At 37.3% G+C, this 12,897-nt stretch overlaps 1 protein-coding gene and 2 long non-coding RNA genes across 3 annotated transcripts; 2 read left to right on the top strand and 1 right to left on the bottom strand.

Moving 5' to 3' along the window:
* Nucleotides 1-671: 671 nt before the first annotated feature.
* On the top strand, nucleotides 672-2,023 carry LOC309495980. The gene is made up of 3 exons (XR_014204917.1): nucleotides 672-1,161; nucleotides 1,318-1,394; nucleotides 1,499-2,023. It is a non-coding gene; the product is annotated as an uncharacterized lncRNA (long non-coding RNA).
* A 160-nt stretch (nucleotides 2,024-2,183) lies between these two features.
* On the bottom strand, nucleotides 2,184-3,814 carry LOC309494704 (uncharacterized protein; the record flags this gene model as incomplete). Its single annotated transcript, XM_082164116.1, has 3 exons — nucleotides 3,687-3,814; nucleotides 3,457-3,592; nucleotides 2,184-2,867 (listed from the first exon to the last, which is right to left on the bottom strand). The coding sequence occupies exons 1-3, from the start codon at nucleotides 3,773-3,775 to the stop codon at nucleotides 2,184-2,186; spliced, it is 909 nt and encodes a 302-aa protein (XP_082020242.1). The 5' UTR covers nucleotides 3,776-3,814.
* A 4,129-nt stretch (nucleotides 3,815-7,943) lies between these two features.
* On the top strand, nucleotides 7,944-12,028 carry LOC309495984. The gene is made up of 2 exons (XR_014204920.1): nucleotides 7,944-8,674; nucleotides 10,811-12,028. It is a non-coding gene; the product is annotated as an uncharacterized lncRNA (long non-coding RNA).
* Nucleotides 12,029-12,897: the final 869 nt, after the last annotated feature.

Raw genomic sequence — 12,897 nt, forward strand, 5'->3', positions numbered from 1 at the left:
GTTCGAGTTCAAGTTGTGTGTTGTGCTTAACATGGTCATGTTACATTTTGACCTTCGTTATCGCTTTGTATGTGCTCAACTTCCAAAAACTGCTCAAGCTGTTCAAGCCTTTGGCCACTGTTGCTGCCTTGCATGTGCTTTACTTTTCCAAAAGCTACTCAAGTTGTTCAAGTCTCTGTTACTGCTTTCTGTGCGTTTTATTATGATGTGTTTGAATGGGATTGTGTTTACAGTGTGCAGTTTTGGATGCCAAAATATCATTATTTATGACTTAATATAATGCCATACTTGCTGCACACCACTTCTCATAATTCCATTTAAAGACATCTATTTCTGTGTTAAAGGTTGTATCAAAATCCTTTTTTTCTGGCCCAAAAGAAGGGATTTTCTAAAAAAAATATTATATTATATAAATATATAATATAATATTATATATTTATATTATTATTATTATTATTATTATTATTATTATTATATATATATATATATATATATATATATATATATATATATATATATATATATATATATATATATATATATATATATATATATATATATATATATATATATATATATTATATATTTATAGAAAACATAAATTATCACATTTATCTAATCTTTCCTAACGATCCGCTAGCAGCCTAGGCTCCGAGATCTGTACACAAAAACACTTGTTATCAACAAGTGTTCACCACCCACTCAAAAGCAAAACAAAGTGTTCCAACCAATAACCAACGAGATGCACATTTAGGAGAGTTTCAATTGGACGGAAGGGAGGGGGAGGGAGTAGCGAGCTAGCTCTCTGTTTTGTTTGAACATCAACAGAGTGACGTAGCAATTGATGAATGTGATGATTTATTTTTGGGCCAGAAATCGGTGATACAACCTTTTAAGAAGGATACATTCATGCCAACAGTTCACAAGTCCAACATGACCATATAGAGTAATTACGACTGATCTATCGACAGATGGAGGGACACCGATCCTGTAATTATGGTGCGGTGCAGATGCTCATGTGTGGCGGGGACAGCTCTATGCAACCACACAGTTGCCCTGTTATTCCAGACAGCTCACTTCTCCCAGCTGGGTGTGCCAGTGGTTCCTCCTGTACACAGCTGTACAGAATCCGAGCAACAATGGCACAAACCCCGAACAGCAGTAAGTTTCATAGCAAAGCATGGTTCATATGGGATAGTTTGCATAGATGTATGTCATGCAATAGTATGTACCAGTAGCTGCAAAATAGAACCTCTGTTTAATAAATTCTCAAAATTATGAGTGCATTTTAACATGTATTTTATCACAATTTCACAGGGTGTAAAACCAGGTCCAGTTGGGAAGATGGTGGTTGTTAAGCCTGTGCAGGGTCGGATGGGTAAAGGAGGATTACGGTAAATAAATATTAACTTTTCATGAATAACAATTATTTTCATGAATTGTTTCCCCCATTGTTATGTCAAATTAAGTACCTCTTTATGATATTTTTTATTAAAAGGAGCACCCTCTACAGAGGAATGACTGGCCCTCTTCCTGACCTGTCGGTACTTCGTGTGGCCGAGGTGTACAGCGGCCTAGATCCACTGGATATGCCCCTGGTGACAACAATGGGGATGAGCATTGACAAGCCCCTTGTGGATTCTGAATTTGGACTGGTACAGAGGGGTACTGTGATCTCCTATCAGCAGCCGAAACTTCTAACACAATGCACAGAGCTGCATAAGAATGCCCCGGGTCCTCCATGTCTTCCCCTTATTACTCATCAGCTGTCACCAACAGAATGTGTGTGGGTATGCACAGAGGAAGAACATTTGCATATACAAAGTTTGCAGCTATCTATTGAGATGGCTCACAAAATTGAATTGTCGACACGGGGTCAGAGCAAAGATCCAGAGTGGCACGTGCTGCGGCGAATGAGGATAACCTCCTCAAGGTTTAGGGAAGTTTCCCATGTTAGAGGTTACAGTAGTGCTGAGCATCTTGCAGAGCGAATTATCAGGGGCACCAGACAAACTGCGGAAATGAGGAGGTTCAGAAATGGAGTTTCAGGCAGCAAAAGAATATGCCCAGTACAACAATGTCAATTACTCCCCTTGTGGACTTGTGGTTCACCCACACTTGGCCCATGCTGTGACAAGATGTTTATTTTGATAATTGCTAAGCAGGCAAGCAACGGCAAAAATTTAATTAATGCTTCCAGCAATTGACAAAGGAATAACAGAATCAAAAAGTTTATTCTCCTTTACCCTTCGGATGACTCGCTCAACGTGCACTCTTACATGAGCAATTTTCTGTGTTTGGAGGACACTGGGTGCTGGCATCGGGCTTTTTTTGTTGAGAAAAGGTGGACAGTACACTTTACACTTCACACAGTCAGTGATCAGGAAACCTTTATCAACCATCACGGCCATGCCATCAGTTAAAAGGTCAGCCAACCCTGACCGCCTAAAGAGTTCTTTATCACTTATTGACCCCTCATAGAGTGAAGAGATGAAGGTCACTGGACCATGAGGGGCGATCCCGATAAGTCCTTTCATTGTACAGTGAGATTTGTACTTAGAAAACATCTCACTTTGGAGGAGAGGCGAGGATGGCGTCTGGCACTTGAGCTCTGTACAGTCAACTATTATCTGAGTATCGGAGAAGTCTTTGAAATCATCAGGAAGGCGAGCTTTAACGTCTTCAGGCTCAATCCAGATAGCCACCGAGCCCAAGAGTGTGTACAGGTAGTTGGTCCACGAACAGATAATGCGGCTTACAGTAGAGATGTGAATGTTGAAACGGTTTGCCAAGTCCTGCTCCTTTAAACCAACGGACAAGTACATTAGGAAAAGGACTAGCTCATTGATGGGTTGCAATGATTGTCTCTGGTGAGAAAACACACACACACAAACATCATTAAACCTAATGTAACCTCTCTAGTCTAATAGATAAAAGGATGTGCAATTATCATTACTGCTGTTGGTCTATAATTAAAAATACAACAGCAATGATATTCTACATGTTACTGGAAATTCCAAATGTGGGACTGTGACTGCAATAGGCTACTCAGGCACCTTACTTATTTATTGATTTATACCTAGGGTGACCATATTCTGAGAATCCAAATGAGAGGACACCCTCCCCAGCATGGGCGTGACTAACGACCCCCCCCCCCCCCCCCCCCCCCCCCCCCACCAACTCAAATCTATAAATTAATATGGATTCAAGTTAGAAAATACTCTAATATCTAATCTAATATCAGAATGTTGAGGTAAATGCAGTCAAATGTCATTTTCATCTCTCACATTAATTTGAAGGTTTGCTTTGAAAAACCACCATAATAAATCAAATAAACTAAATAATATTTATTTATATTTATAGAAAAATATTATTAATTATTAATGATTATCATTAATGACAACTGCAACAACATTAATGACAACATTATTATTAATGACAACTGCAAAAACCAACCGTGTGTGTGGGACGGACAGATGTTACTGCTTCATTCAATTTTTCAGCAGCTTTGGCCCTCGACGCACGAACCATTTTATGCACCGATGGTTCAACCAATCTCCAAAACAGCATAAGGTTATGGTAACTGGGAAATCTATAGGAACGGAACAGAAAGAGTACACAACGTTACAATATGGTCACGTATGGTCCAAGTTACTAAGGTCAGGGGTATCTTGTTCGCATCTTACCGTGTATAGAATCGAATGTCGTCGTCAGAGTGGGCGAATCTTTGTAATCCAAATTTACAGCTAATTTTCAGCTCCTGTATCTCTTTCATGAGTCATTTTCTTCTTTTAAATTCCTGTTTTCGTCGATTACCGAGTCCATGAAAGCGGGTTCTGGGACAGATGACTAGTTATGATCAGCAGCAGGAGTGCACCCAGTCAACACGTTGATCTCATGGTGATGTCACCATGTGGTCACACCGTCAGCAATCTGAGTTCACGGTGATCTAAAAGTGTAACCTCACAGCGCTCTCACTGTGTGCTCAAACTATGGCCACAATATGAGCTCATCCCAGCTAGAAATGTTATTGTTCTATGACTGTTTTGAGGGCATTGTTATGTTCTTGTAATGTTTTCTGTAGCTAATTTTATTTTTGTAACCAGAATGTTCTCCTAAAAGGAAGGATAACACTCTCTAAAAACATTTTAAACATGTTTAGTGATAACATTGACAGAACATTATCCCCTAACATTCTAAAGTTTTAGCGGTAAGTTTCCCAGCAGACACAGGACTGAACCTCTTAAAAGAGTTTGTTTGAAAGTGATAGTTTGGTTTGGTCACCATTGTGGAGGTCAGTGTTTGCTTTAGTTGGGCTCTTTGGCCTTGACTATCTGTTGTTAGTTTTTCTCTGGCTGTTATAAGTGTTTGTTATAGCAAGAGAAAATGTAATAAAGTATTTTGGCTACTTGTTGGTAATAAATATATTATTATAATGTTGTGGTCTGAGATCACCTGGGTACTAGTCTCTGGTATTAATTTTATGTGATCACATTAATCCAGGATTTCTATAACATGAGATCCAGTAGCCAGGAAATCTAGAGTATTAAATATAATTACAAAAAATCTCTGTATAGTCATTTTTAAACCCATTAATTGAGACAAACACAAACTTCAAGAATCAGCGCGTGAGTCTCATTAACGGTGACATACTTCATGGCGCAATGCATTCTGGGTGCATCATACAAAACTCATCAGTGGCTCCCAGAATGCATTGCGGCATAAAGCAAGTCACCATTATTGAGATTCATATGCTGATTCAGAAGTAGTCCAAATTGTTTAGGTTTTCTTATTTAAACATGGTTGGATGTCTTGCTGTAGAAACGTTACTATAATGAATTTTAAAATTAATAACACATATGACTGTCTAGTAGAAATCTGCTGATCAGTTCATTACATGATGATTATATCTGACTTCAGTAGTAGCTGACTTCATCTGATCAAATTTTCTCTTGCTGTTCTTGCCATAACAGTTTCAGCAGCCACAGAAAATCCAACATTAAAACACCAAGTCAAACTGCCCAACTAAAGCAAATACTGATCACCATAATGGTGCCATAAAACCAAACTATTCATTTCAATAAATCATCAACATCTAAACCTCTGTTAATATCAATAAGGAGTTTTGTACACATATGACAGAAGTAAATCTGGTTAGTAATAAGTGAAGCTGGTAATGCTTTTTGTGGAGTTGTTTAATGACGTTGGAGCCTGACATCAAATGGTTAAGACGTCAACCCAATTTTAATTTGCAACCACAGTTTTATGTCTGAGTGATGTTGGAGTCCACGTCCAATGACATTTCTAGCTGGGGTGACTCACATTGTGGCCATAATATGAGCACACAGTGAGAGCGCTGTAAGGTTACACTTTTAGATCACTGTGAATTCAGATTGTGAACATATGGAGAGATCACTGTGAGGTCAATGTGTTGACTGGGCAGTCCATATGTTGCCCATCTTCTGCTGATGCCAGCTCAGGCTGAAGTTTGCTTACTCTGTCCCAAACGCTCAGTCTTGGTGATGGGATGGAGTAATCATTCCACTGGAACAATACCGGGACAGCTCCTTTCTTTAGTTGCCTTTTCCCCTCCGGTGTTTTCGGCTGAATGATCTGCTTCGGTGTGAAGTGCAAACTACAGACTTTGCTGTGTCCTGTGACAATGAACTCATCACGACGAATATTCACCAGCCACCGCTTTCTGAGTTCAACATCGCTGAGAAATCCGTGGTAACTTAAAACGCCGTTGAATTTAGATGATGGCGTGCATGTGGGAACACAACAATGTTCATGATATTTTCTCTGTTGCCTCTGGAAAAAAACTATCTTTTTTAAGGCTCATTTTCCGCTGTTTACGCCGCCGCCATATTTCGCCAAACAGGAAACGAGCGGGCCGTTTTTACCCGTTGCGGATATGACGTCAGGTTGCTATGTGCAAGGAGCCTATTGAATCAATGTTACAATTGTGATGTTGGTTCAACATTATGTTTGCACTCTCAGAAAATGAAACACAACTGTAACTGACTTAAAGCCACACAGCCTGAAATCAAATACAAATAAAAGAAGACAAAATCTCTCAAGATCTCTGCAGAAGGTTTATTTAACCCTCTGGGGACCAAGGTGTTTTTGGAGCCCTTGAGATGTTCTGACATGCCTTGAAATTTGTGCTTTTTTCAGTTATTTATAAACATGTTAATGGCAAAGGTGTAAAATCACTCTATACAGCACAAACAGGGCTACCAAAATATGCGAGCAATGTGTATGTAGATGTTTGTATTTTTAAGAGAATAATGTTTATGCGTGGTTATTGGAAAAAATAAAAATGAAAGTGGCTGAATTAAGACCACAAAACACATATTAAATATGTGTCCACACGACTTTTGTCTAATTGATGTTGTACCTTTGAGTACTGGCTTCAAAATTATGTGAAAATAGTCTTGCTTTATCGTTCACAAAAAAAAATACATTGATTTAAATGGTGTAAAACAGGTTTTGCTTGGAAAGCCAATATGCGAGGGGGGCGTGAAGGAGTAGTTTACACCTGGGATGTCCCACCCACTCTGCATAATGACTCTGAATAGCCATTCATTCAGGTGTGACACTGACTGAGCCACAATGCAAGGACAATGTATTTAGAAGAATACTTATATTGACCATTTAAGATTTCGCTTACATCTATCTTGTAAATATGTTTAGCTATTTTATTAAAAATGTTACAATTACAACAATAATTACAATTTCAACAATATTTCAAGTGTACTCTTTCTTTGTAAAAAAAAAAAAGAAAGAAAAAAAAGATTATAGGCCTACATTTTATCATATGTATTCATTAGTTTGAATATAGCCAACAATGGAACATCTAACATCTTAGTCTATGACTTTATTTTTGACAAAAATAGTGTGACTAACGCCTGACTAACGTTGTTTTATTGAAATATCAGGGCATATAAATGTTAATTTACGTTGCTTATACAAATACATTTTATTTCAACATATTCCAGTCGATTTTACTCATCTCAGTAGGCTATAGCAAAGCAGTTTATTCTTTCACACACAGACGCGCGATTCATATTTAGGCTAAACACTCTTTACAAATATGTACCCTTCATTCATCTCACAGAAACGCGAGTCATATTATAGAAATGCGATTCATCTTTTTGCGGTTTACATAGGCCTACACTAACGTTATTCCATAACGTTATTCCACACTTGAGAAAAGAAAACAGCCTACCTCACTCCTCAGCGCGATCTGCTGCTCATATCAGGAGATATTTCTCCTCATCAGCACTGTGGAAACTTTTCTCCATAAAGGCTATAATGTCTCACTCGCGACGCGCTTTGTTTACAGCTGATGTGGGCGTTTCACAGATCTGAAATGGTTCTCGGAATTTGCATTTGAAAAGCACGCGCTCTCCGGGGAGTGGTCACATTACTGTGAATCATCTCGTAATGAGGTCGACTGGAGTCGCTCTCTTTGTATACAGATTACAGAAACTAAGAATATTTGTTTTTTATATAAATGACTTCATTTAAAAGATGCGATCTCAAGCTTTATGCCCGTGGGTCTGTTTGCCTGTTTGACTGAATTTTCGCGGAGTTATAGATAATTTTCTAACGCGTTTCAAACGGGAGTTTACTGACAGAGAGAAGGCAGAAATCGCATCATGTTAATTTTTCTTTATTTGTCAAAAAGCAAAACACTTTATTTTTATTGTGAGTATACAGAAAAAAAATAGAAACTGAACAGGATCGATTGATGTATTACACGAAAATGAAAGATCAAAATTAACAGATCATTTAGTGTTTATTTTCATTGCCAAAAAAAAAAAACGAGCAAAACGCGCGGGCGCGTTTTTGGTCCCCAGAGGGTTAAAAAAAAAAAAAAAAAAAAAAAATTGAATTAACAGAGGTTTAGTAGTTGATGTTTTAAAATGTTTGGTCACCATTGTTGTGATCAGTGTTTGCTTTAGTTGGATAGTTTGACTTGGCTTTTGTGTGAGTTTCTGATCTTTGTAACAGTGTTTCCCAAAACATAATTTGTTGTTGAAGCATGTCACCATTGTTGAGATTCATATGCTGATTCTTGATGTATGGATGTGTATATAAAATATTTTTCCTTTAATGTATTTTAAAAATCTAAATTCAGAATGTCTGATCTGTGGCAAGAAAATATTGTTTGTGAACCTAATTTTTTTTATAATAAATTACCACTTTTGGTCAGTAGACCAAAGTTGTGAAATATGATGCTGATCATTATTTCAACTGATTACCAGAGGTGTAAAGTCCAGGTTCAGAAAGTAAAAGTCCTCCTCAGTATTTTGTTCCAATCACCTGGATTTGCTAATTCAGACAGGAGAGAGAACTAATTAGTGAAATCAGATGACTGAGTTCATGGGTGGAATAAACATGTGACAGGACTTTTACTCTTTGGCCCCTGGATTTCCCACCTCTGCTGATTACCTTTGTTTCTGGCTTTCTTTGCAATAAATTATGTGTTTCAGGACATCACATTAAAGCCAAGTCAAACTGTTCAACTAAAGGAAACACTGATCGCCATAATGGTGACAAAACATTTTCAATAAAACATCGACATCTAAACCTCTGTTAATTGTCAAAAAGAACTTCTGCTGAGATCTTGAGAGATTTATTGTCTTTTATTTGCAGTTGATCTCAGGTTGTGTGGCTTTAAGTCAGTTATAGTTGTTTCATTTTCTGAGAGTGCAAACATGATGTTGAACCAACATCGCATTGTAACATTGATTCAATATAATTACCATTGATTTATGGATGAAAAAAAATAAAAATAAATCAACATTACTTGCTGGAGCAAAAGATATGTTGATTCAATGCAGTTAACATTGACTCATTAACATTATTTTGATGGTTGCTATCTATCTGGGACTCTAATCAAACACACCTGAACCAGCTAATCAATGTCTTCAGGATTACTAGAAAGCTACAGACAGGAGAGTTTATCAGGGTTGGAGCTAAACTCTGCAGGACAGTGGCCCTCCAGGACTGAGTTTGCCCATCCCTGGAGACACCCCTCGCTGCAGCCTGTAGCACGATGACGTAGCTGGAGGATCCAATACGTACTGGATGGAGGTGTGTGTTTGGGTTATAATTCGCATTCGCATGCGCTGGTCTTAAGTGACGTGCTCAATAGGCTATTGTATTGAGATGATGTTCTAACCCAGGGATGGGCAACTGCGGTCCTGGAGGGCCACTGTCCTGCAGAGTTTAGCTCCAACCCTGATAAACTCTCCTGTCTGTAGCTTTCTAGTAATCCTGAAGACATTGATTAGCTGGTTCAGGTGTGTTTGATTAGGGTCCCAGATAGATAACAACCATCAAAATAATGGCGGTTTCTCAATTCCAAGAACGCAGAGAACGGACTTGTGTTCTCGTGGAGACCAGTCTTGCCAAGCTTCCTTGGAAGAAGGAACTCCGAACCGGCCGCAATGACTTCTGGGACACCAGGCGAGTACTAGCTCAAGTCTGCATTCGATGCATCCTCTGTATCAAGAACACATCCGGGTTCTTTCATGAGTCCTCTGTACTTGCGTTCTTGAGAATTGGGTCTGAACTTCGACGGTTAATGATGACGTAAAACGAGAACACAAGGACGCAAGATCGCTGAAGAACGCATATTGAGAAACAGCCAATGTTAATGTGTCAATGTTAATTGTACTGAATCAACATCACTTTCAAATCTCCAGCAATTAATGTTTAGTTTTTTATATATTTTTTCATCATTAAATCAATAGTGATGACATTGACTCAATGTTACAGTGTGATGTTGGTTCAACATCATGTTTGCACTCTCAGAAAATGAAACACCACAATTACAACTGACCTAAAGTCACACAGCCTGAAATCAACTGCAAATAAAAAGACACTACATCTCTCAAGATCTCAGCAGAATTTTTTTTTTTTTTTTTTGAGAATTAACAGAGGTTTAGTAGTTGTTTTAAAATGTTTGGTCACCATTGTTGTGATCAGTGTTTACTTTAGTTGGATAGTTTGACTCTTGACTTTTATGCGTGTTTCTGGTCTTTGCAGCCGTGTTTACCAAAACATAATTTGTTAAAAAACAAAGCAAAAAAACAAGGATAATCAGGTGAAACTTTTTTCAGCATAATAAGAAGCAGAATAGTTTACTAATTTTCCACCTCAATAAAAGTGGATATTGTTTTCTTGCAACAGATCAAATGTTCAGAATTTTGGTTTTTAAATACATATAATAGTTGGATTTTTTTTTTTTTTTTTTTTTTTTTACACACACAGACATCAAGAATCAGCATACGAATCTCAACAATGGTGACATGCATGACACCCAATATGCATTGCAGCATGAAGCATGTCACCATTGTTGAGATTCATATGCTGATTCTTGATGTCCGAATGTGTATCTAAAATTATTTTATTTAATATGTATTTTAAAAATCAAAATTCAGAACGTCTGATCTGTGGCAAGAAAGTATTGTTTGTGAATGTAACTTTTTATTAACGAATTACCACTTTTGGTCAGTGGTAAAATTAGTGAATTATGATGCTGTAAACTATTTCAACTGATCTGGCTACTATTTCTGGCTTTCTTTGCAAAAAAATATGTATTTCAGCACACACTGTTGTAAAGATCACACAGTCACATAAAAGCCAAGAGTCAAACTGTCCAACTAAATGAAACACTGATCGCCATAATGGTGACCAAATATTTTCAATAAACATCTATACCTCTGTTAATTGTCAAAAATAACTTCTGTTGAGATCTTGAGATGTATTGTCTTTTATTTGCAGTTGATTTCAGGCTGTGTGGCTTTAAGTCAGTTATAGTTGTGTTTCATTTTCTGAGAGTGCAAACATGATGAACCAACATCATATTGTAACATTGATTCAATGCCATTACCATTGATTTATGGATGAAATCTTTTAAAAAATCTACATTAATTGAGGGAGCAAAAGTTATGTTGAGTCAAAAATGTACACATTAACATTGATTTAACATTATTTTGATGGTTGCTGTCTATCTGGGACCCTAATCAAACACACCTGAACCAGCTAATCAATGTCTTCAGGATTACTAGAAAGCTACAGACAGGAGAGTTTATCAGGGTTGGAGCTAAACTCTGCAGGACAGTGGCCCTCCAGGACCGCAGTTGCCCATCCCTGTCCTAACCTGTGTAGTAGTAGTAGTAACCTACTGATAAATAGTAATAAGTAATTATTGATGAATAAGTAATTATTTACATAAATGTGATGCTTTCCTAGTTTCTCTCTACATACATGCAAAATAGTTAATTTTACAACATTTTAAATCACATGATTTTAAACCTAAATGTGATGGATTTAATACGTGTATACAGAACATTTTAAAATAAAGCCATTTTATTTTATTCAGGTCATATTTGTTGTTGAGTGGAAGCAAAAATGAGTCAAGTAATTGTCTCTGTAATTTTAATCCTAGAGGTAGGCCTACAATACAGTCTGTAAACAACTTAAAATAGGCCTACCAGTACACATTCAAGGGAAAATGCAAAAATAATAACAGCATCAAGAAACTAAATCTTGTCGGAAAAAAAGTGCTTAGTGATATTTTGCCTGATATTAGGCCCACACATAGTTGAATAAAAACATTTGGGATTTTGCAGTATGAATAATACTAATAGCAAATATAAAGAAATCAATTTCACAATAAGTAGTAGAGAAGCTCATTGCATGATTGCATTTTAGCGTCTTTGTTTCTATAGCGACGGAGTCTAGTTTTATGTACGTACATCATGCCATGATGTACATACATAAAAAAATAATTAAATAAAAACTGATCACAGCAGTCAGATCACGCAGTTGTCACTCAAGTGATCATTTATATTGAACTTAAATTCATGTTTTTTTTTTTTTTTTTTTTTTGTACAGACCAAAACACACCACCGCGCATGTGCGTTCAGTACGTGTCGGATCTGACCCAGCTACGTCATCGTGCTACAGGCTGCAGCGAGGACCTCTTGCATCCCTGTCCTATGGTGTATTTTATATTTTTGAACATCATCTGTGTCAAGCCACTAGATGGCAGTAATGGTCGTTTTTCATTAAAAAGCTTATTTTACCTGTCATGTCAGTTGCTAACCTGCAGTTATTTATTATAAAACGTACCCATTTTATTTGTTTTTGTTGTTTATCTGATGCTTCTCTCGTAAACCTTGCATATAGACCAAACTTGGAAGTTCTGGGGAGTGGGTGTACACATTAAACTGTATTACTGCTAATATACATCTCCTCTCAAACTGATAATCCATCATTATGAGCTCATAAACATCATTACTTTATCAATAACATTCTGGTTTGAAGAATAGTTTTTTTTTTTATCTTGCAAATATTTATTTTAGCCTTTATTTCACATTTCATGTTTGCGCTGCATATGCAAATGCGTTTGAGGATAAAACTTGTGCAATTTAAATATTTAAAGTAACATCACAATAACATAGTCAATACTTCATGAACCACCTTCCACTGTATGAGCCTGTGATGTGGACAAAGAGAGGAGAAAACACTGTTCAAAACTGCTCTCCATGTCTCCTCATTAATGTAATTTCCAATGTCTTGACCAGACGATGCATAGATTGTGTTACGTCCTACGATGTATTTTATATTTTTGAACATCTTGTGTGTCAAGCCACTAGGTGGCAGTAATGTGGTTTCTCTGCCTTCTTCTATGTGCAGGTTAAGCCAGGTGAGGGCGCTCACCGCTGATGACTGCTCGGTTGGGCTTGGTCTTCAAGGAAAAGAAGATCTCCACTGAAGGAAGGCTTGTCTTCTGCTAGTTTGCCTTGTGTGTTGTTGATGTACATTGCTGCTGCTGCTGCTGCTTGGTTCTGGATCATTACAAATCTTATTTTA

The sequence above is a fragment of the Leuciscus leuciscus genome (assembly GCF_965113295.1).
Source record: "Leuciscus leuciscus genome assembly, chromosome: 3".
Classification (NCBI taxonomy): Eukaryota; Metazoa; Chordata; class Actinopteri; order Cypriniformes; family Leuciscidae; genus Leuciscus; species Leuciscus leuciscus.